The sequence below is a fragment of the Rhea americana genome, unplaced genomic scaffold (genome assembly GCF_003343005.1).
Source record: "Rhea americana isolate MKP2758 unplaced genomic scaffold, rheAme1 scaffold_97, whole genome shotgun sequence".
NCBI classification, from domain to species: domain Eukaryota; kingdom Metazoa; phylum Chordata; class Aves; order Rheiformes; family Rheidae; genus Rhea; species Rhea americana.
The window spans coordinates 1,930,267-1,955,080 of NW_028187166.1; the positions used below are offsets into that span (position 1 = coordinate 1,930,267).

The window sequence follows — 24,814 nt, forward strand, 5'->3', positions numbered from 1 at the left end:
AGGGGAGGAGAGGGAGAGGTGAGTGTGCTGGGCCTTCTCCTCCTTCCCCCAGCGGGGGCGAGAGAGGAGACACAGAGGGGGGTGTGGGAGAAGGAAGCAGAGAAAGGAAAGAGGGGGGAGGCATAGAGAAAGGATTAGGGGGAGGAGGCGGCAGGAGAAGGGGAAGGGACGGGGGGGGGAGAGGGGAGAAGGCACGGAGGGGAGTAAGAAGGCAGGCTCGGTCCGCCGAGCCCCTCGTCCCCTTCCCTCGTCTCCCAGCCAAACTTGGTCTTTGTCATCAGTTACCCCTGCCCTGTGTGACTGCCCGGAGGGGCCCTCCGGGCGCTGCCTTCCTGGAGAGATCCACCCCCCCCACACACACACCCCTCTCAGTTATTTTTTTTTAATTTATTTTCACTATTTTTTGTGCTGATCATAGAAAGAGGTATTGCACCTTCCTGTCTAGCCCTGAGGACCAGTTTCCAGATTTCCCCTGCCTCAGTCATTTGCTGAGGGGGCTCCCTCATTTGGGATTAGGCATTAAAGCAGTTGTTAAAGGTCTTTCCTTCTGGCAAGAAAAGCTTTTCTTATTTTCTTGCTGAGAGGCAGTGTGTTAAGTCAGTGTAATACTGGTGGGGATGATGTTTACTTCTGCAAGAAAACATTTTGCTTCCTATTGTCACAAAGAAGATTAATTCAGAAGGTAGAGAACAGCTTTGTCTCTTTGTTAGCTATGAATGTAGTCTCTTTTATTGTTTTATCTGTTTAGTCAGTGATTCCGTCCTTGTTTATGAGTTTTTTACAAAGCAACATATAAACACGTGCCTTAAAGGAATCCATGGTTCRAAACCCGCAGAAATGGACACACAAATGAGGATGAAGTTTTGTGCATAGAACTGTTTCAATTTTTTTTTCTTTTTAACTAAGTTCACAAGACTATTCCAGTAGTTGCTAATACAGAAGATCTTGATTCTTTATTTGATCTGATCCTCTAGTTATTGAGGCAAAATTGTTAGAAACATAATCAAAACACTGTTGAAGTGATGCTATTAGATGAGGAAGAACTTAGGCAGTTTACATGTATGAGCAGCAGAGGACTAGATACTGAATCTTTGAAAAGTCAAGCAGTTTGAATAATACTTGTATGCACAGAGACCGCATACTGCTGTACCTGGTTTTACCTTGCTGTGCAGCAATAAGATGCTCTGGTTGCTTATCAAACACATCTTAGCCATGTTAAACTAAAATCGTGGGCTTAAAATCCTTTGCTGTGAAATTTTGTTGTTGTTAACAACCTAGTCAGCCCTCGATTAAGTTGCCTTTATGTGGAGTGACAGTGACTTACTCAGATGAAAACGTAGTCAGAACATCTACTGTGTCATGTGATAAGCTTTAATTAAAATGATTTTATCTTTGGCTGTTTGATTATTAATCACTTCAGAGTTAACTTTTATGGTGGATAACAAATGACAGCATTATTAAAGGGTTTTCAAATGAGATATATTGTCCAACTGCAGATGTTTTGAACAAACGTTTGGCTTTAGTAACTGTTTCTCGTTGAAAGATGAATGCAGGCCAAAATCAGAGTTGGAATGCTGGGATGCCCCAGCATTCTTGCAACTATCAAACACCTTCTTGTTGAATAAAAACTGATGACAGTAGTCAGTAGATACAGTCCGTATCTATAAGAACTGAATAATCTATAACACAAACATGCATCTTTGGAGAAGATATGCTCAGTAGTAAGTCACATAATCAGAGCATTTTTATTGTGCCCTTCTGGAGAGACAGGAGAAACGGTACCAGATTTTATGTTATGTCATAGCCAGGTTTATATTTTTTTAAATAATATTATAGCATAGGATCTTGATCTAGTATGTAGCTGCTATATTTTTATGTAGTTTAATAAWCATGATGGGGACACAGTAATCATAATATTTGCTTTGATAGCATAAGAATTTATTTTGATATCATATTAAAATACAGAGCAAGATTCTTGAGTCAGTAGACAGCTGTGACTTTCCTGGGTATTATTTGCTTTTGTTTTTAATTAAAAAGTTTGATAGCATTCAGTATGGTTCTGTGTTCTGCTTAATGCCTGTTTTAATTCTTGGAGTAGTTAAAATGCCCAGACTGAGTATGGTAGTTAGTTTGCAATGGTTTCAAGATTTACTGAATTGCAGCCTAACTCTGTGAACATGTTTAAAGACTTCTGTTAGTGGAAAATAACTGATCCAGAGACTTAGGAGTCTTACACTTGTGTTATTGTGAAATTTTGAGCTCTCTGTTTACCTGTTCATAGTTTTAAAAAGATTCCTTGGTTGAACTTCTTTTCCTCGTGTACTTTTTAATTAAATTGGCATAGAAAAATATGTTGTTACTTATTTATTCATTATTAATATATTTTGTATAAAGAACTGAAATTATTTCCTTTCAAGTTGGCAAGTGGCTTGTTAGCGTGGCTTCTAAAAAGGGTTTAATATCAGCCCTACCACACTCAAGCTCTTTTTTCCCTTTTCCTGACATACATTGCTGCTTAAAATTTTACCCTCTGTCAGAAACTTGATGATAGCAATTAGCGTAATGTCTTGGCACAGCACAGTTTCATATGCATCTTAAAAATTGCTGAATATTACTTTTTTTTTTTTTTTTTTTTTTTTTTTTTTNAGGGAGGTGATCCTGCCCCTCCAGTCAGCCCTGGGGAGGCCTCATCTCGGGTACTGCATCCAGTTCTGGGCTCCCCAGGACAAGAGAGACATGGAGCTACTGGAGAGAGTCCAGCGTAGGGCTACAAAGATGATCAGAGGGCTGGAGCATCTGCCCTATGAGGAACGGCTGCGAGAGCTGAGCCTCTTCAGCCTGGAGAAGAGGAAACCGAGGGGGGATCTTATCAGTGTCTACAAGTACCTTAAGGGACGGTGTCAAGAGAGTGGGGCCGAATTCTTTCCAGTTGTCCCATGCAACAGGACAAGAGGCAACAGGCACAAACTGAAACCCAGGAAGTTCCACCTGAACATGAGGAAAAACTTCCTTACTATGAAGGTGACAGAGCACTGGACCAGGTTGCCCAGAGAGGTGGTGGAGTCTTCTTCTCTGGAGATATTCAAGGCCCGCCTGGGTGCAACCTTGTCTAACATGCTCTAGGTGACCCTGCTGAGCAGGGAGGTTGGACTAGATGATTTCCCAAGGTCCCTTCCAATCTCAACCATTCTGTGATTCTGTAATTCCGTGATTTTTTTTTTTTTTTTTTTTTTTTTTTGTGGTCTTCCTCTTCCTGCTTCAGTTAAGCACCTGCAACAAAGTAGATGAGTGGATATACTAGCAAAGGAGAGTCTTAGCTTATAAGGTAATTAAAAAGTTTAGGAATGGGATCTTGTATCAGATCTTAAAGTAAGCAGAAAAGTACGGACTGCTGGAAGAAGCCAGTTCATTCAAAAAGCAGATGCTTAAATTATAAAAGCAGCTGAGTGTTTTTTTTTTTTTTTTTTAACTGTACTGTTCAGTTGTAATGATCCTTTTGAATTGAGGTGACAAGTATGTAGGGTTGTTATGTCTGGGGAGTGAAAAAGGGTATGATCAGCTGCTTGGTGTTCTGTTGCCACCAGTGTGTTTTCTTTTCCCTACTGTCACTTTTCATCCCTTGCTTATTTTTGTAGGTACTGTCACTTCTRTTATGGTAGTGTTTAGTTTATTTGTGAAGGAAACATTAAACTGAGTACTGTTACGAAATATGAAGCAGGCTTGGAATGTTGTATACCAGATGGGAGGGCATGAGCCTTACCCTTTTGTGACTGCAGAGCCTTTCAAAGTTTTGAGTGTGAGAGGCTGCTTTCTTAGCAATCTGAATTTTTCTTTTAAAATAATGATCAGTATAAACTATTTCTGTCTTCATTCATGGCTTTTGGCAAAGCAGYACCTGTGGTCCTTACTATACCAGCTGTAGAAATCAGGTGGAAAAGTACAAGTCTTGAGGTTTGACCTCACTTCATTCTAGGGTTTGATTGCTTACTGTGAAGTTGCTGGRATGTTGGTAATGGTTTTTGTTGATGAAATCTCCCTTTTTTGTTGCTGGGAAGGAATAACAATTTGCTGGCATATCCCAAATTTAACTTAAGGTTAGGAAGYGTGATGAAATGCTGATGTTGGCTCACCCCCCTCCTGCTTTTCCAAAAAAGTGCTTCTGGTGTCTAGATTTCCACGTTATTGTAGTAAATGGTAAGGACGTTATGGGAGGAGAACGTGTGTATGTTAAGTGTGTCCCCCTCCTCCCCACCCCACAGCGAAGCATAACTGGCACTACCAGCTGCTTTTTCATTTGGCTTGAGATAAAAATACACTGAACAGAAGAACATCTTCTCTTGACAAAAATACTTACAGAAGTCATAATCTTTTGAGAACCCCTGCTATCTCTTTCTCTGTGTAACCYTTTCAATCAATATTTATATTGATTCCTCTTTGGCTTGAGTTTGTAGCTTAACTATATTTTGTTGTGGTTAACTTAGCTATCAGAGAGCTTTTTTTTAAAGCAAATTGGTTCTTGGCTTGTTGGCTGCTTCTTTCTCTCCTGTAATCTGGCTTGCCGGTTGTATTGATTCAAATTAATATTTTTATCAAAATTTGTCTTTGTGAAAGCTCTTAAATATAAGAATAAAACRCTTGCTGATGGTGTTTGTATCTTCCATAGAGGCTAAAAATTTGTATTTTAAGTGGTGTATATATAAACAGATTTTTTTCACTCTTTGCTATCTAGTGACTTGGATATCTTAATATATAACTAACTAAAAATGCTAGTGAAGGATTATTGAAAAGTTGCTGACTTTGATTTAATCCTCTCAGTTCCAAATGAGGCTGCATGGATGTTGAAATTCTTCTAATAGCAGAATGAGTGCAATAACTAGGGATGAAAGCATTAAAGAGATCCATCATGTATGCCATATATTTGGGAAGAAGGACACAGCTGTGATATGACARTGTAAGGGTTTAAGGGTGATGCTGTTCACTGCAGATGTTGTTATCAATCCTAAATACAAAATGCTGTGGCATTCAGTGGGTGATCTCACTGTTTTGCCAAGTAGTAGGAATTCCTTAGCCTGGCCTTTCCTGAGTTCTTCATCCCTAAAATTTGAAAATCCTGTCACAGATTACTGGTGGGACTAGTAATAAATCACACAGTTATCGTTACTTCTGGGAAATGTACTTCACCTATCAGAATGCTTGGCTTCCTCCTTGAAGTTAAATGCCTGTTGCCTGTAAGGTTCACCTGTTTCTGTAGAGAAAACTTGTGTCACGATGCGGCGGTATTGCTGGAATTTCTTGTGTTGTTYGTTTGTACGGGGCCTCACGGACCCAATTTGATTAGAGGGTCTCAGTCCTAGCACTGCAGATCTGCAACCTGACAATTAGAGCCTGCGTTGAAGAAAATTGTGTGATTTGCTATTAAAAATTGGCTATTTGTTTATAGTTTGATGAACAACATGTACTGGTGTTGATACAAAGCCAACAGGTAAACTCTTCACCTAGAGAAGTAAAATATATAATACTGTCCCATTTTTAGACTTACGTTTGAATTCTTATAAATATTTTGAATGTCAGCTTTTGGAGTAGAGTTTGCTCCACTTTACTTAAAATACTTTGACAGTACTGATTGACAAGTTCATTTAAACTATCCTGGATTTATTGGCATAAGGTCACTTCAGCCATCTATTTTAATTAATTTAGGGAGTCTGAGAAACTATTAGTTATCCACATGTATAGTTTTCGGAACTAGACTTGCATTATCGACCTTGTTTTCATCAGGTTATAGTGTTTGTGAGTGCCAGCAGGCTGACAGTGTAAAGTTTGAAAACTACTGAACACTTAAAACTAGTTCTGCCTGCAAGTGTGGTGTTAAACKTGGTTACCAGAGCTCATCTACTGTGTCTGCACAGGCATATTTCATGATTTCACCATGCCATAGTTTTTTTTTTTTTCTGGCAACATCAGAAATAGTGAAACCTGCTGTTGAGGCTTTTATTGGTGTCGTGAAAATCGGCTCAAAACATTAATAGCATTAGTAAAGCCAAAAAAAGGGTGGAGGGGAGGACGTTCTGTTTAGCAGGTTATTGTCACTGCTGCAGAACTTGCTTTGGAAGTAGATTTGAAGGAAATAGTTGACAAGGTCTTGATGGGATGAAAAAGCAGAGACTAGTGTTTATGCTGCTTTAGCTCTCAAAACAGGTTTTGCTTGCAGCTGGTTTGAGGGTGTGGTCGTGTATCTCTTTTGTTAATGAGACTTTAACAACTAATTCATTTTCCTTAGGAAGATGATGAATCCATTCCTTACCCATAGCTGAGACCGWATCCTGATGGAAATTTAGAGACATCTGTTTTAACAAACCCTTCGTAGTTTCAAAAGTAATATTCTTGGAAATGAAGTAGTAGATTATTTGCAGAAACTATTTTTTCTCCGGATAGTTCTGCCACTGTGTTCTGTGACTGCTTGAATACTGGGTATCTCAGCGTAACTGAGTAAATTGTTCTAACAGTGGTTACTAAAGACTAACAAAACAGTTGACTCCTAAAAATGAGTAATGAAGTGAAAGGTTGACTCTTTAGGTTACCTAGAGGGATAGCTTTTAAACTTTTTGAAAGGGTGGTGTTGCTCTGAATACTGCTTGCCTTCTAAACTGTAAGCTCTTTAAGGAAGAATTTGAATTTAAAGTTTGAAAGTCTGCACGGTGTGGAATCAAAAAACCCCAAACCCAACTCAGCTCATACTCTTGGGAAACAGACTAAGGTCTGTTAGAAAGCATCCCTTTCCGCTGCCCCCCTGCAAAGTTTCCCTTCTTTATCTTTTATTCAAAGTCTTGCTCACAGTACCAGCCAATTTTTCTGTGCAGTTTTTAACATCTTGCCAATATGATGTGAAAAGAGATGACATTTATGTTTGAAACACTTCAGCTAACAATCTCTGCTAGCTGCTTCTAGATGAACTGAAGATTTATTTTGACTGTTCAGCTATGATCATTGCAAGTGAGTTTCGTGGGTTCTTTTTTAATTTTGTTTTGTTTTTTATTTTTGCTGAAAGGCAGAGTAAAACTTAGACCACATAGCTGTGTTCTTGAACTGTGATATTGGAACATTTTAAGAAAGTTTGTTGCCAACAAAATGCCTCATGCAAGTGCGGTACTGTATTATCTCCTTTGAATTTGCAATCAGTGCCAAATTAAGTAAACTGATAGACTAGTGTGGCCCTAATAAAAGTGACCTTGGGCAGTTCTGTGACTACTGAAATATGTTGCTTATGACAAAGTTTACTGTTAGGTAGGTTAACTCCTCCTGTCCAGTAACAATTTTGAACATAAGTTTTCAAGAAAATAATGTGTATATAAGTAATTGCAGCATTATCATGTAAAATAGAACACTAATGTCCTCAGCTAATGTGTCATGCTGTGTTGAATAGAGTGTGAAGACATGTTCTTTTTGTAGCTGTTTCAAGATGCACATAAGGTAGGTAAACCTGGAGTTTACTGCTGTTTCCTCTCTAGAGATTGTCAACTTAGAAGTATTCAAAATGGTCCCTTATTTTTGTTAACGTTTTCAGCGACTAAAACTGAATTTTAATGCTTTTCCTACCGGGCTGTTTGTAGTTCTTATTTTCTGCTCATTTGAAATGTTAAATGAATTCAAGTATCCTTACCCTGTCCGGATTTTCCTTTTAGCATAATTAAACTAGGCACAAAACTTAATAGGGTAAGAGAAGGATGGTTTGTTTTCTTTTGGTAAGATTTTTACCTACAATAAATAAAACTCTTTGTGCTGTAAACGTTCAAAAACTGATAAAACTACAATCTTGTGAAAGCTATCTAGTTGAGGCCCTTGGGCAGGTGAGCCTGTCAGCAGTTCTGGAAAGGGCAGCCATGCAGAACTTCTAGGTGTAGTTCAGACTACGAGTTGACCTTCCTCATGTGGGAGGTACATAACTCTGCTGTTCTTCGTGAAGGACTTAACACTGTTGTGAGTTCGTAAGGTTTGATGAGGAGGGAATAAACTGTAATTTTTTTTAACCATTTAATGCTTTTTTTTTTTTAAGTGATCATGAAAGGTGTGTGGTCGATAGCATTGGAGACGGAAGCTCAACTCGTCCACGGAACAGGTGTTGTATACACAATTGCAGTAAAAAGATCCCTTGCATGTAAACTTGTTACATATAAGTTCTACTTTCCAAAAAGGAAATGAAAAATGTTCACTAGCTGGAAGTAAGAGAAAAGAAGAAGCCCTTGTTATTAAGATTAGGTGTGATGACAAGCCAAACTCTCTCTGCCACTGGGAAAGGTTCAGCCTGTGTTGCTTGTTGACAGAGCAAAACTCGATTCATTTTGTGGTAGCTAGAGGGGATACCTGAATCTTTGCCTTGCTGCTACATACGAGGAAGCCATCTTAAAAGCCTGAAATGGTTTAAATTTAGTCCTGCTTTGTAGTGTGAAGATGACCAGAGTTGTTTTCTTCATGCTGTTGCTTTTAATAATCTGCACAGTTTTTGCACTATGGGGTTTTTAATGTATAACTCACAAATTGTGAAAATATGGCATATTGTGCTGCTAAGCTTGTGATTTTAGTTAGTATGCACAGAGTGACCAAGCAACAGCAGCTGTAGTAACCCTAACTGAGTTCCTAACAGCTGCAGCTTGGCTCCATTGCAAGTATTTAAGTATAAATCTAATAGTATGCAACAATGTAAAGCAGAGGGCAATGAATTTCTTATTGCTTATCTCACCACAGGAGTGGAAAAGGGCCCTGAGATGACAGATTGTTTCTAAAATGTGGACCACTATGCAGAATGCCTGAAAGGTTGATTGAGGAGGAATTGCTATAAGAAAGCTACAATAGAGCAATTGCAATATTTGCATTTTATTCAAGACTTTATTCTTACCTGGAGATCAAATTAAAGAAATGTGGTATCAGAATGCTCTGATAGTCACAATATATCTATGAGCCAGGATTTTTCCATGAAACAGATTTAGATACTTTTAAAAAGAAAAAAGGAAGAAAAGCTTGTGACCTACTGGCTTCTTTAAAAAATTTTCTCATGCAGCTTTTATTGCAGGTATGTAAACATTAGCAATCCTTTCAGTATAAAACTTTTAAATGGGTAATAGTGCAGAAAAGAAATAGGGAAGTGATGAGGGGTTTAAGATGGAAAGGAAAACACATTCCTCTCCTCTCCTCTCCTCTTCTCTTCTAGTCTGGTAGAGCCACCGATGAGGAACTTCCTGAAATTTTAACCTCCACATTCATGTTGCTACCTGCATCATGGCACAGCAAGGAAATGTTGGTGAGCTCCTCTCAATGCTGGATTCTCCAATTCTGGGTGTCCTGGAAGATATAACAGCTGCGTTCAAAGATAATCTCATTTGTGGTATGTATTCTTATAGGGCATTGGAGGAAGAGTTTGGCTTTTACACCAATGAAAATAGAGTAACTCTTTTTATTTTTCTATGAAACGTACTCCTTTGCAAATGCAAATTGAAGAAGCTCTCAATATTTGGGATTCAGATTGCTTTAAGGATTGAGGCTTTTCTTCAGTCCATTTTACTTAATAACACACCTCTTGGAAGGTCTGTTATATAACYGTTAAAATGCTGTCATAAAGTGACTGGATTTTCCTGTGGTATAACCTCAGGTTATGAGCTGATGAAACTTACTTTGTCAAGAGTATTTAAAAAGAACTTGGTTTCATCCGCTTCGTGGGAAACCAGTGGTATTTTGCTTATTCCAAAAAAATCCACCAACCCCCAAACAAAATGTCAGACCCAAATGCTCTTGAAAAAATGCTTTCTGCTAGTAAGGTGTCCCTTATGTTGCTGAAACTTTTTCAGAGGGTGAGGCAATGTTGCTCTCCTTAGGTCTGAACTAGTTCTCCTTTATCTATTGAAGGGAAAGAATGTCAAGTTACTCCTGATCTCTGTAGCTGTATTTGATAAAATACTCATGCAATTCAGACAATGCAAGGTACTTAGGGTTAGACAGTGCCACAGTAATTTAGTAATTTTTTTWAAAAAAATTACTTTCCCACTGAGCTGAATACAATTGCTTGGTGAGAGGTCTCATTTTCTTAAAGGTCTGGTAACACTTAAGTGCTAGTTGGTATTATTAATTATGTAATAATTGTTATAATATTGTGCAACATTCCTATTTTGAAGAGTTAATTTTAGTATATTGAGAATGTACTTTTTTTTTCTTCTTTTTTCTTGTTCTAAAAAAACCTGATAGACCGTGGACCTATGCTTGTGAACAGCCTGGTAGACTATTACTTGGAAACCAATTCTCAACAGGCACTGCATATACTGTCCACACTGCAAGAGCCTCATGACAAGGTAAAACAATCTTGATATTAAGTATGACTGATTGGCACATGTTAGACAGGTATTAAAGAAGGCTTTAAATAGTATGAGTTAGAAGTCTACTTTTCCATTCTCATATAGGGTTACCTTGTTATAGAGATGCAGTAACTCTGTAGTGAGAGTAATTTTAAGGAGAGGGGGAAAAAAAAACTTCAAACAAAGGACTTTGTGTTCTTTAAACTGACCTAGTTAAGTAAAGAGCTTCTAAAATGAAACTTGGGGAGGGGGGATTTACCTAAATATTTAATGCTGTTTGCAATGTTACTACTGTTTGTTTAATCTAGCCAAAAAGGACTTAGGGACTGTGAGAGCGTGTAAGCATTTTTAATGAGAGAATGACATTAGAACTTGTTTTACTTCTGTTTTATTTATTTAATAATTTAATAAATATTTTAGTAAGTGCTTTGAAGTGCAATGGCTGATTCTGGACTGAATAGTTTGCATTTCACCACCAGAAGACTTAAATTTATTGTTGGCTTTTCTTTGTTCTGTATCCTATATGTTTGTAAAATACCCATAATTTCCATAAATGACAGTAGCAAACTGCTGAATATGGAGACTGATGAAAAAGAACATATACCATTTAAATACAAAATCTTTCCTCCTTCTACTTCTCTCTGCAAAATCCTGTATCAGCACCTACTGGACAAAATTAACGAATACATGGGCAAAGCTGCTACCCGTTTACCCACACTCTCTCTGCTGGGGCATGTGATAAGACGACAACCATCTTGGAAACATAAGCTTTCTCAAGCACCTCTCCTGCTTTCATTACTTAAGTGTCTGAAGGTAAGAACTGTCAGTGTTGTCTGTAAAACACTTGTGGACATGAGGTAAACATACTTGCAGCCGAAGGAATTTGTGTTCTGTGTTGGTGTCATTTGATTAAATTGTGGGAAAAGGGAGAAAATGTTGATAAAATACTGAAAACRCACCCCTTTTCTATTGAGACAGGCTGGAGTTGTATCTATGAGATGCTCTGYGTTAATTCTGTCATTATTGACAGTTGTGTATATAAAGATCTCTGTCACTGTTTAACTTTGAGTTAGGGAAAGCTACTAAAACATCTTCTAACATAAGTCAAAGACAGAGGGCCCTTAGTGAAGTTGGATCTTGTTATCTAATATGATACCTATCTAAGCAATCGCAGTTATCTAATGTGCACTTAATGAGAAGGACAATAACATCCCATTTGGGCATTCTGAAATTTGTGTGTGTGAGATAACATGTTCTGCTTTAGTATAGATGGACCCTAAAACAGATTATTCCATGATGAAATTGTCTTGCAGTTTGCATGCTTTCCCTTCTTTGCTGCGGACTTGCTAGAGTACAAGGAGGTGGCTGTCTCCTCATGCTTTGGTTTTCCCATCTGCAAATTTACCTATTCCCATACTGTACAATGTGGATATTACAACAGTTATTAAAGTGTGGAAAGTGTCTTGAGATCTAGAGTGCATTGTCAGTCGTTTCATTTAGTTTGATAGTCAAGAGTTAATTGATAGCAGTCGTATAAGTCACATTAAAATGTATGACTTAATCATGTGCCAGTGTTCTTAAAAACACAAGAATTCGTAACTATTAAGGAAAAAATAGTGCTATCACAGGAACCTGTGGCTTGCCTGAGAAGTGTTCTGTTACACCTTTCGGTGGCTCCAAGTGTGAAGCATGTCAGAAAGCTGGTAGGAGTGGAACAGAGATGTGGAACTGCTGGGGATGTGTTCAGGGGGACAGGAATGGACACAAATATGTGCTGTGAAAGGTTCTGTCTAACTGAATGAGAATGGAGGAGGTAGACTACACAGAGGAAGAAAAGTGAGTGACATTCAATATATCATGGCAGCCTGTGTGGCTCTTGAGAAATAGTAAGACCAGCTCAGTAGCTTCTGACCACAGGCTGCCTGTGCTGTTTATGCCTCTCTCCTGGCAAAGCGAAGCCCGTGGTTGTTGGCAGTTACTGGGGAAAGAGCACCTTAAGCTGGGGGAACAATTGGGGGCCACCTCACGAAAAGATTTAAATACGTTCTGTTTCTGATCCTAAAACTCGGTTCTCTGTTACCGTTTCATCTAGCTAAAGATTTTTACTACTGCATCTCTTTCTCTCAGTGCAAGTCATGGGGATCTGACTATTGTTTGAATGAGTGCTTTATGCAATATTTAGCAATTGGAGTCATCAACCAGGCACTGTTTACGCTTGCATACTATACAGAGTGCCTACGTCTGATCTCGGGATTTCAACAGTACTAAGTGTTTTGGGGGTTTTTTTTGTGCATGTTTCAAGTCTCTCACACAGATCTGCTAGCCCTTAATTTAGTAAAGCTTTAAATTATTATATGGATTGCTTTTTTTAATCATGTTAATACATTTATCTTCAAAAGTTACTGTGACACTATGACAGGCAGCTTGTTTGCAAGTTGCATGAAAATAGGTTTGCAGTAATTTAGAAGTTCACATTAAAGAAGATGTAAAAGAAGATGTGACCCTTGTGCTGATAGTTGGCCAACATCTTGGAATACTTTGATCAAACTTGAAGTTTCCTAGGCTCTGATTGCAGTGTGTTCTTAGCTCTGGGGAAGGAGGCCAGCATATAAGATGCTTCACATACCAGTGATTTTTCTTTTTCTTCTTCTTTTTTTTAATATTCATTGTGGAACTAAGGTAATGTTCCTTTTTTAAGTCAAGTCTTTATACAGAGAAGCAATAGTTGAATAACATAGTAGTAGCAAAAATCCCTACTCTTTTTCTTAGGTTTATTGCAGGTGTGAGAGACAAGAACTTTGATTCACTTAAGTATACTAGGTTTAGGAAAGGCTGTTGCGAGGCAGAATATTTTTCCATGATGCAATATTTGCTTCATCTTTGGAAAGAAGAAATTCAAATATTTTAACTAATGCAGGTTTTCTTCTTGCAGACTGACACAGATGTAGTAGTACTCACCACAGGTGTCCTAGTGCTAATAACCATGTTGCCAATGATTCCTCAGTCTGGCAAACAATACCTTCATGATTTCTTTGGTATCTTTGGCCGTCTTTCAGCCTGGTGCTTGCAGAATTCAGGTGAGGTTTCAACTTTGCTGCATGCAATTGTGGTTTGTTCGTGTCCTTGTGACTCTTACACAGTTGATGAGCACTCTTTTGCAAAGTTATGAATGGTCTGATAATATTTAAACATGAGAAATGATGCATTAAGCCCACAAACTATTCTGTACTCTGATAGCTAGTGTTGGGTGGTGATTCTTTGCTCATAATTTACAAGTCATTTAGATTCTTTCATGTGGTGCTGCTGCCATTAGAAGTGTCGCTGGACAGAAGTGCTACCTGGATGATAGTGCAAAAGTGAATCTGAGCTTAACAGATAGAGAAGGAAGAATTGCTACATTTGTGGCAGGTATTAGGGGAGTTGAGATCCCCAGGTATGAATGGGGAGGGGGCAGAAGGAACATGTAAGAGTTTCTTTTAATGTGTGACTGCCAATAGTCATGAAAGTGTTGGGAAAACTAGTCTTTTCAGTTCTTGCAGTAGTTCTGATGAGTTGGTTTTGTTGAACTTGTACTGTGTCACATGGTTGTGTGAAACAAGGCTAGGTTAAGCATGGAAACATGCTATTTAGAGGGCCGTTTGCCACTGTCAAATAAGACTAAAACCTGCAGGACGAAGACAGGTGAAGAGTCTATTCGAGTCTGTTGTGATTGTTTTTGTAGAGATAAGCTTTTAGTTTTCATCTTTAAAGTGAAGCAACTTAATTTTTGTTGCTGTTTTTAATCATTCAGCCTTACAGACTGTCACTATCTTGATGGGTTATAGCTTTCAATTTGAATAGAAAATTCTGTGTTTAATCCTTAGAATGATAGGATACTGGCTGGAATTAACACATCATATCTAGTTTTTAATTTTGCTCTGAACTGATAAGTGTTGCCTCTTCTTGCAGAGAGCCATACAGCTTTGCTAGCAATTATTCTTATCTTAGAAGACTTCCATTTAGTATTTCAAATTTGAAAGCTCTTTGCTTATGTTCTTGGAAGTTTTCTTCTTTTTTCTGATTAATAAAAAAGCTTCCAACTATTTTTTTTTCCAGGTCACGTGGCAGAGACTTATCTTGTCCACCTTCATGCCAGTGTTTATGCTCTCTTTCATCGTCTTTATGGAATGTACCCTTGCAATTTTGTCTCCTTTCTGCGCTCCCACTACAGTATGAAGGAAAACTTGGAGACCTTTGAAGAGGTCGTCAAGGTAAAATGCTGCTTATCTCCATGTCATATGAGACAAGGAATTCAGAGTTACAAAAAGGAAATTATCTGCCAAATTAATACAATGAATTGATTTAACTAAGGGCTACTCAATAAAACAGAATCAAAACAGGCTATTGAAGGACAGAAATCTCATTTGGAAGCAAATGTGTTACATTGGTTTTATGTCAAAATTCTGACCAACTGGAATTGATAAGTTGCTCTTCAGCTTTGCATAGCTTAGTGTAATCAGAAAACGTTGTACTGATGATGCACCTTTTTTTTGCTTTTGCTCATCCAGCCAATGATGGAGCATGTGCGAATTCATCCAGAATTAGTGACTGGATCTAAGGACCATGAACTGGACCCACGAAGGTATATATGTTCACTCTGCTATTATGAGCAGCTTTTAGCTGCTTTTAGCTGATTAGCAGCTTTTAGCTGGATTATTTTGGAGGACTTACAGCAGAAACTTGTTTGCCAACAACAGTGTGTGCCTGTAGTGTCTTGCCATCTGTATCCATAGGTAACCAGGTAAACATGTAGAGTTTCTTCATTCAGGCTTACAGGTGGCATAAATAGTGACCTATCACAGCAGTGTTTGCTTAACAGCGATGTTTGGGCTCTAAATTAGTTTTGTATGTGGTATAGAATGTCTACTCCTTAGAGTTTAGTTTATTTTTTTAAGACATAATGATCAAGCATCCTCATAAAGGTCCAAAATAAAATTGCTTATAGTTAAATACAGAGAAACTTCTGCTGTTGGTGCTTTTTTTTTTGCTTGAGATTTGGGTTATGTTCTATGCTGTGGTTTGTTGAAGTACTTGGTGGGATTTAAGTGCATAAAATGGCTTCAGTGTGTTTGTTTTGGTACCTAGATATTGGTTCAGTTAACAGATCAATTCTTTTAACAGGTATGTCTTAACATTATCAGCTGTATTAGTGTTCTTTAGAAATAGGCTCATTTGCCTGCAGCAGCACCACTTGCTGCTTTTTTCTTGTCTCCACAGGCCCAGCCACTGAAGAGGAGAATTTGACTCTTGTTCCTGCACAGTAGTGCTCTTGCCCTGCTTTTCAGAGCCACTAGGAAAACACTACTAAATGGGAACCTATTGAATATCACAATGATCAGTTTTGCAGGCTTCTTCCAGACAGGGAGAAGGGGAATGTGAGGAGGGCAGTACCACTAAGGAGTATGATTGGCACAGAACTATCAGTTGAAGCCTTTTGAGTTGGTGTCTTGCACAAAATATCTTGCATTCAAAAGTGACTCAGCTTTTAATAGACAGCCTTCTGTACTTTTTCTTCTTCACAGTGAACTTCCTTCCCCTCAAATATTGGTCAGATCAAATTTGGATGCTAAATTTAGTGAGAAGGGTTTTCAGAATGAAAGAAATAAGAATATAAAAGCATTTTCAAAACTTGAGGGGCAAAAAGAGTATGGATGTGAAACTGGCATTGCAGATGGTGATTGCTTAAGTGATATAAGATCGGTCACTTCTGGCCTGTCTAAATGTTGAAAACCAACATCTGAGTCTAGTTAAGCTGATTTCTACAGCCATTGAAGCTCAGGACCAACCAAGTCTTCGTATGCTGTTCCTCCTTTCCAGTGTGCTCCATGGCAAACCTTTTTGGATTTTTTTTTCAAAGCTGTTTGTCTCCAAGTTGGAGACCCCCCTCTCACGAGTCACCTGGTTGCAATTTCTGTACGTTGCCTGGTTCCAGTTTTGACTGGGAGCATGCAAAGCTGTCTGGAACAAAAGAGCCATCCTACAAGCCAATTCCTGATATCTCCAGGAACCCTTGTTTGTAACAATAATTGACTAACTTACTCTTTTGGATCCAAAAACTGTCTGCAGGTGGAAAAGACTAGAAACTCATGATGTTGTGATAGAATGTGCCAAAATCTCCCTGGATCCTGCAGAAGCATCGTATGAAGATGGCTATTATTCTATGTCTCGGAAACTCTGTACGAGCTTAAAGCATCATCAAACTGACCCCAGTGCCAGCCATTACATTGACACACAGAGCAGCTATGGTAAGACCTGCCTGCCACCTAATGAGTACTGATTTCCTGGAAGAAAATGGGCCTTATGGCAGTGAGGTGTCTTACTAGTTTATCTGACTGAAAGTCCAATTCTTATACACCAGCAAAGTGGTGCATAAAAATAAAAATTTGATTTTTAAAAAATATGTTCTGGTCATGCAGACGTACAGACGGTTGGTAAAATCTTTCTCTGCTACTGTTTCAAAACTGCTTCCCTCTTCTTCCCTCCCCCATCTCTCAACCTGTAGTATGTAATATATTCGATAGGTACAATAAGAGTTGGAAGAAAAGTTGGTTGCTTGTTAGCTGTGAATGTGTATATTGAATGGATTTGAACTGCCTTGTATTAAGTCTTTCATATTAGCCAGGTGAATCACTGATTTGTATTTGACATATAACACTTCTTAACTTTCAGGGACTTCCACCCCTTATTCCACTCCTCGGCTAACACTATCACAAATGCCAGGGCAGCTACCTCAGATTCTGAGCCCACAGTCAATGCGGCTGTCAACTGAGCCACAGCAGGTAAAGCAGAAGATAATGTGCAGCAAGCATTTAAGGATGTTTGCACTTTGCTCTTAGCTTCTCATAACAGTCTCAAAAATGTACTGTGAATCCTTCAGAGTTTAAAGTACATCTCAGCTTCAATACTCATTTGATTCCCTGTGTCAGAACCTGGATACAGAGGTTTTACAGTACAAATGTTCCTTTCTTGAGCTTCACCTATTCATACTTTCTGTGTGTTGCTTTTTACATAGGTTACCATCTGGAGCCCTTCTGCAGTGTGTGGTATGACCACTCCACCAACCTCCCCGGGAATTACCCCATCAGAGTCATCCCAGTCTGCATCACAACCTTACAGCAAAGCTTTCAGCACATCTGGTATGGGCTGCATTTCAGGATATGACTTTTCTTTTTCTTTTTATGTTGCTGTCAGCTTTTTAGTGGGAATGCAAGACTCTACCTTCTGATAGGCTCAAGTCATTACCTGTGTGAACTGAGTGCCTGGTCACCCATTGCAGTGCTAATGCAAACGCTGAGATAGAAAATAGGTTATAGTGAATTAAGTGGCAGAGTAAGTCTGAATATGTCTTTTTAGAAACAGTGCCCTTTTACCTTGATAAGTAGTTGAAAGAAATTTAAGATGTAAATGACTGAGTTAGTTTAAACATACAGTTCTCCATATGTGATACTCAGCTGAAATAAGGAAGTGGGAGCCTAACTAAGAAAACTTTTGCTCCCCCTTTTCAGCAGGGGGCAAAGGGACACCTTTGGGAACACCGGCCACATCTCCACCACCAGCCTGCATTGATGACTTTGTGCATGTTTCACTCCCTTCAGCTGCTGCCACACCTTCTAAAAAGGTATGACACAATTTTTTTTGCCAGCCAAATTAAATTTCATTTTTTTCATTGACTTGCCATATATACAACGACCACAGACCAGAGAAAATCAAAGTAACCAACTTAACATTTGTTGTATTGCAAAAAAAAAAAAAAAANAAAAAAAAAAAAAAAAAAAGGAAAAAAGTAAGTTTAGACAACTTAAATTTTTAATTACTCAGTCTTCAGCACTGTTACATTCCTTTGTTGTTTAAGATGTCTGTCTGCAGGAACTTCTCTGTGAAAATGTCCAAGAGATTTGTTTCCACCAGGTCTCCAATACAAAGAATCTGTTTGTTTTTACTTTCTTTCAGGAGGACAAACCAGATCCTGGGAGGCCTTTACTGTACCGACAGCAAAATGTCACAAACAGTGAGAAATCTTTGGGTAAACTCAGTTTTCCTCTCCCCATGTGCGGTAACTTTATTGTAAGCAAAAACCTGGTTTTATTGATAAATGTTCCAATTGCCAAACACTTCTCCACAGATTTTACCCCCTTCCTCCCTCATGAGTTCTTCATAGTTCCTGCATCCTGCACTAACTTGTGGTTCAACTTTAAATCTTCCTGTGATAATTTTTGTTTCGTTTTGACTATTTGCCTTCAGAAACAACTTGCAGAATTTTTTAACTAGCCCTCTTGCATTCCTTTGCGTGGGTAAATACACAGATCTACACTGAAGGATGAAAAGATTTCTTTTTTTTTAAGCTGAAGCTTTCAGAATGAATTTTTCTTTAGAAGCAACAAGAGTATATGAAGTTGTACTTGTTCAAGTTCTGTGTCACATATTCGGATCAAACCGTAAGGCTGCACATAAGGATAGATATGATGCTGTCTTTTAAAGGCTTTTGAAAAAAATTTGTTTCCTATCTACAATTATATTGAGAGAACTTGAATACTTGAGAACTGTTTTTTTAGTCCTGTGGAATATTGAAAACAACAGTGGATGGTTGAGGAACACAGCTTCTAATAGGTAAATCTAGATTCCATTTTCCATTCTGTCGTCTCTAACTGTGACAGCTGTAGAAAGGGATTTTAGCACTGTCTTTGAGACCTCTTTACTGTTGATCATAATCATCTTCAAGGTGGAGGTAATACTGGAATTTAAAGCTGATTTTCCCTAGTGAAGCTTTTGGAATATGAACTTTTTGATTTACAGGCTAAGAGTGGGCTAGGTTTTTCACTGGGTTCCTAACCTGTGACTGAGCTGTGGGCATAAAGTTTCCATCCTACGCGCCTTAGTGTATATCTCCCTAGTAGCTGTCTCAGACTTTTGATCAGTAGTCAGCTATAGTCAAGTTWGTAATACATCAGCTTACTAAACTTCCTTTTTTTCGGATAAGCAATATCCATTTGTAGCCAGATCAGAAGCTAAGAGGAAGTTTAAAGCTGWTATGGAAGCATAGGTCTCATGCTGCACTTAAGCTGCAACTTTTTTGTTTTTAATGGGTTCAACTGCAAACAGCACATCCCTGTTTGTAGAGGAGGCTGCGTTTGCCTGTTTTGTAGTAACAGATCTTAATATTTCAAAACCACATTTCTGGATCTAGACAAACCAGTGATTAAACTCTGAAGTGATTTCCAAATGGAACAGGAGTTGGGAATGTTCCTTTTTTGGGGAGGAATCTGCAGGAGGGACAAGCTTTATTCTAAAGCCCTTATGGCAGTAAGAGACTTTTGTTTTGTAGTATGATAAAGTTGGACAAAATAGCATCTATACAGCTAACTTTTTTTTTTCCCCAGACACACCTGGTGGTAAAAATTCAGTAACTTTAAGTGATCTTCCAGAATTTTTAGGAGGTTTGTCTTTTGAAGATAGCGCTGAAAAGGACAGAGAGGAAGGTAATTTCTTTCATCTTTGCATACATCCTATCCTAGCTGAGGAAATGTTTGTAATGTTGAAATACAAGATAAATAGATTGTGCTTGGTCATTTAACCTTGCRTGATGTCACTGTTGTTCTCTGTACATTCTAGGTTACCTTTTGTATGTTCAGATCCTTTCTCTGTGAGCTCTGTCATTAATTCAAGATGTGTCATTTCTTAGAACTACCATATGGAATTCCTGTTGCAACCTGTCTTGTTCCTTTGAAAAGTTGCCCAATGCTAAAGACTTGTCCTCACAACTCGGACTTGTTCTCTTGAGTAAAAAAAATTTCGAATTGTTGTATTAGGAAGCAACCGACTGGAATGAGAAAGGACTTTTTCTGACAGAATTCATTGTAAGAGGAGACAAATAAAAAAAAAACATAAGAGGATCAGTGAATGAATTTATGATCGTTAGGTAGTTCAACATCTGTACTCATTATGAGGCAACTTCAACTCTGTGCAGAAAAYTGCTACAAAACTCTCATCGTGTTTTGAGAGCTTCCATAAAAAGCTCAATTTCCCCTTAAATTCTTACTGTGTTTTTTCATATTATTGATATTATGTCTGTAGAAGCTGGATGCATTTATTCATTTGCTTTTTCCGTGTTTCAGATAGGGAGTCTGTTTTTTGGTTTATTCCTTGTTTTTCCTTAAAGYAGTATGTTGCTGTTTTCAAATTCAGGTGTTTTGCACAATTCAAACAGTTTACTTTCTGAACTTACTAGTCATCTTCAGAACTCAAGTATGTACCGTCCCAGTTTAAAAAAGGGGGAGGGGGGCAAGGGAGCAATCCTTTAGAAAAGAGGTATTTTGGTTGCTGTAATTCTAGCCTACCTTTAAGGTGAGTTTTTTTTTTTTTTTTTTTTTTTTTTTTTTGTTTTTTTTTTTTTTTTTAAGGCACATTTTCATTTGCGTTGCCTAATTATGGGAGTTTTTTGGGGAGATGTTTCAAGTCAACCAATGGACTACTACAATATAAGAGCTACTTAAGAAGGAAGGAAATTTCATTCTGTCACAGAACTGTGGATTAGCTTGCGCCCCTCAGTTCTGAAGCACTGCCTGGTTCTAATTTTACTTGAGGGCGCCTTGCAGGATTTGTTTCCTCAGTTAGAAGTCTGAACATGTATGAGGTAAACAGACACCTAAAGCTTCCACAAGAATTGGTTAGGGTCTAGCAGGGAAATAATGATAAGCATGTTGTCCAGAAATTAAGTGTAGTAAGCTCACTTGCTGACTAATACGTTTTCCCTCCCCCATCRTTCTTCTCAGATGCAATATCTAAAGAGATCTCTGAGATCACAACTGATGCTGAACACATGGTGCCTAGAGGAGGATTTGACTCTCCATTTTACCGCTCAAATGAAAGTCTATCAGGCTCTCAAAAGAAGACCCATTCAGTAGTCTCTAGTGTTCAGGGACACAGTCTGACCTCTGAGCCTTTAACGTCTTCTCTGGACAAGCCTGGGCCTGAGAGTGCACGAGAAACACCCAAACAAACCTTTACTCCCATAGACAAGCCCTGTGGAGGCTCTGGTGAAAGCCCTGCTGGTAACAGGGAAGGAACTTCTGGGGAGACGAGTATACTCACTCCCAGCCCTTGCAAAGTACCAGCACAAAGAAGAGTGGGGTTTGGGAGTGGGCAGCCTCCCCTGTATGAGCACCTTTTTGAAGTTGCATTACCAAAGACTGCCTACCTCTTTGTTGGCAACAAAACTGAAGAGCTGCTAAAGAAAGCCAAGGGAACCCAGAATGAAGACTGCATGTCCTCTACTTCTCCAGTAGAAGTACTGGATAGATTGATACAGCAAGGAGCAGATGCGCACACTAAGGAGCTGAGCAAGTAGGTGACTGAAAATCTTATTTTGCAAACTTCCTTGTTACTCTGTTTTTTGTTGGCTTTATTTGAATAACTATGCCTGAAAACGAGTTGTGTTCAGAAACTCAGAATGAAACCATGTCCTGTTACCCACTCTAGGGATTTGAGTAGTGAATTTCTATATTTGAAATGGTAACTAGTTTGCTTGACATAAAAAGGGCTGTGGCCTCAGGGCTATTACTGTCTTTGCTAACTGAACTTAGGATGAAGAGCAGGGCTGATGGCTGTGTTACAAATGTGGTTTTGGTGCCTCGGTTGGAGAAATCTTACTTTATTGGGTTTAAGTCTCATGCCAAATTCTCAAAAGTAGAATGAAATACAGAGGCCAAGAAGAGATTGACACTTTCTTTTTATTATAAGGGAAGCTAAGAACTGGAAACTGAGATTTAAAGGTTATGTTCATCTGCTGCTTTTCTTCATTTTATCTGATTATCGTGTACTCACCTTTGTCCTTATACTGTTTTCTATCTTCGAGAGAATTTTTCCTCTTTGACTTCCAAGAAATCACATCCTCCTTCGCCATCTGCCCTTGCAACCCACTCCTTGCAAGGTTCCTCCTTGTTGTTGCTGTCAACTGACCATAACTGTTCTTTTATTAGACTGTAAGCTCTTTTGAGATGGGAATTCCATTTTGAGGTGAATGCAGAATGTTTGCATATTTAAACACATTGGTTAATACTGCATTTTAATTTTCAGATTGTCTCTGCCTAGCAAATCGGCTGACTGGACTCACTTTGGAGGTGAGGAAGTTTCTCTTATGTGTTTTGGCAATCTGCTCTTCTCATTATTAGACTTGTTTAAACAATTACCTACACACCATTTTTTTTTAATAAATAAGTAAATAAATAAACCAGTACTGCAGGAAGATGGTGCCTTCATTAAGTCATGGTTTGTCTGCCAAGCAGATAGGCATCTGTGTTTCACTGCAACAAACTTWTTCCTTTTTTTCTTTGAAAATGAAACTAAATTCCCTGCAATTCTAGAGGCTTCTGCTTTTATCCATTTTAAGATCTGCTAACCTTCAGAGGGATGTTGATCCTATAACAAGCCTTTCCAGGTTTGAAATACTTAAAACTAATGGTTATTTTTCTTGATGCCTGACATGTCTGTCATAATACTGTGCTTTGAGGGATCTGCAGTGATGGTGAGCTTGGCCTTTTCTTTCTTAATAGAAGGAATAAGCCAATAGAAAGCATATATATGTTCAAGAGAAAGGAATACATTTGGTTTCAGTGACCACTGAAAGCATTTTTAACTTGTGGAGTTTGAGTAATACAGGGGAGTAAACATAGGATTAGAAACTTGACTGTCAAAGCTGTAGTTTTGTCTGCCACTTCTCTGCAGCACACTTCTGGCTAAACAGATTTTTTTTTTGGTTGCTCTGGGGAAAAATATTTAAAACATTGTGTTGCAGATCAAATGGAATAAACAGATTTTTACAATTGCAATTTCAAAGAATCTGTTTGTTTTAGAAAACATTTCTAATATGTGAAACAGGCATAGTACAGTTTAGTGATCTCTCTTCTGTCTTCTAAATCCCATCTAGGTTCTCCCCCTTCAGATGAAATTCACACACTGCGTAACCAATTGCTTTTGCTGCACAACCAGTTATTGTATGAACGCTTCAAAAGACAACAACATGCCCTTCGGAACCGGCGACTCTTGCGAAAAGTGATCAAAGCAACAGCACTGGAGGAACATAATGCTGCCATGGTGAGCAAGGATATAAATCTAGCAGTGACTTGAACACATTGGTGTTAGAACAAGTATTAATTGGCTTGACCAGAGTCTTTCAGTACTACTCAGTTAAAAAAGAGACCTCTATTAAAGTCAGTTTTTGTGGATTAGCGACGTGCACCATGATTACTAAAACCAGCAGTCTCTACTTGACTGTGCACAACTGAATTGATGGATTCCTGCGTGCTTAACCGCTGCTAGCCCTTACCTTTGGTGAATATTAAGATTTCACAGTTAGTGAAGTGGTTGGTTAATGCCTGTCTAGACTGCTTGTTATGTTATTCGAAGATGTATTGTTCATTTTCCACCACCTAATTCTCAAGTGAGGAGTAATAGCAAAAAAAAAAAAAAAAAAAAAAAAAAAAAAAGCTCACATGTTTGTTTTCTTCCACAGTTTTTTACTATGATAAAATTCAAAGTTGTAAGTGTATTGAAGGATGGCCCATTACAGACTTGGATGTGTTTCATTCTGTACCTGTAACTATTTCTATAGAAAATTTCACCTTTTGAGAATCTAGTAGAAGGACCAAAAACAGCTTTCCAAATAACTTTTGGAAAATAGACTGTATTCAGTAACTTCAACTGTGAAGCCAAGATCGAACTTGAAAGCATGAGGTGCAGTAGAAGAGTATGCARTTTTTCAATGTACCTCTGGATGTGACTTTTCAGCCTGTTCACTCTAGCACCTTTTAATCTCTTATTCAGACTAATCCCCTCCCCCAAAACCACTCCCTCAATCCTTAAGCACATTGTTTATATAGAATGTTCTGTGTAGGAAAAATATTAAGCTTGTGTGCTATTAACGTTAGTGCTTTACATAGCTACTAACTTAGGATACATGTTCTCACTGATACAGCAGATATTTTGTCTAATGTTTCGTATGGGGTTCTTGACAGAAGGATCAGTTGAAACTACAGGAGAAGGAAATCCAGGCCTTGAAACTGAGTTTACAGAAAGAGCAGGCAAGGTACCACCAGTTTCAGGAGGAACATGAAAATATAGTGGCTCAGCTTCACAGCCAAATAAGACAGCTGCAACATGACCGTGAGGAATTCTACAACCAGAGCCAGGAATTGCAGGTATGAAGCAGAGCACTAAACAAAGTTGTGTTATCTGTTTACTGAAGTTTTAAAAATAACCATCCTAATGATGTGGCATGAAATGTCTTAGAGAAAGTTGTGTTAAACCTGTTGYTGTGTTAAATGCATCTCCAACAGATATGTTGTCCTAATTCAGAATAAGACAGTGCATAATCAGAAATACCTAATTAGCCAGCCATTGTMCTTCTATAGTTCTGCTCTATTTTGTTCTGTCTTCAATTTGGA

The 24,814-nt window shown here is 38.4% G+C and overlaps 1 protein-coding gene across 6 annotated transcripts in view; it reads left to right on the forward strand.

Annotated features, from left to right (window-relative positions):
* Nucleotide 1: 1 nt before the first annotated feature.
* Nucleotides 2-24,814, forward strand: part of TSC1 (TSC complex subunit 1) — a 30,807-nt gene continuing 5,994 nt past the window's right edge. The window contains exons 1-18 of one of the 6 annotated variants that reach the window (XM_085325363.1): nt 2-18; nt 8,051-8,113; nt 9,203-9,376; nt 10,231-10,334; nt 10,998-11,150; nt 13,270-13,414; nt 14,433-14,587; nt 14,885-14,958; nt 16,443-16,621; nt 17,046-17,155; nt 17,389-17,512; nt 17,882-17,994; nt 18,327-18,399; nt 19,754-19,852; nt 21,146-21,716; nt 22,449-22,492; nt 23,299-23,465; nt 24,386-24,568. In XM_085325363.1, coding sequence (XP_085181489.1) covers nt 9,271-9,376; nt 10,231-10,334; nt 10,998-11,150; nt 13,270-13,414; nt 14,433-14,587; nt 14,885-14,958; nt 16,443-16,621; nt 17,046-17,155; nt 17,389-17,512; nt 17,882-17,994; nt 18,327-18,399; nt 19,754-19,852; nt 21,146-21,716; nt 22,449-22,492; nt 23,299-23,465; nt 24,386-24,568 — 2,400 coding nt within the window. In that variant the 5' untranslated portion in view covers nt 2-18; nt 8,051-8,113; nt 9,203-9,270. Of the gene's footprint in view, nt 19-638; nt 683-6,892; nt 6,991-8,050; nt 8,114-8,925; nt 9,065-9,202; nt 9,377-10,230; nt 10,335-10,997; nt 11,151-13,269; nt 13,415-14,432; nt 14,588-14,884; nt 14,959-16,442; nt 16,622-17,045; nt 17,156-17,388; nt 17,513-17,881; nt 17,995-18,326; nt 18,400-19,753; nt 19,853-21,145; nt 21,717-22,448; nt 22,493-23,298; nt 23,466-24,385; nt 24,569-24,814 lie in introns of those variants that run through there. The other 5 variants (XM_085325368.1, XM_085325367.1, XM_085325365.1 and 2 more) reach the window with 5 other exon arrangements.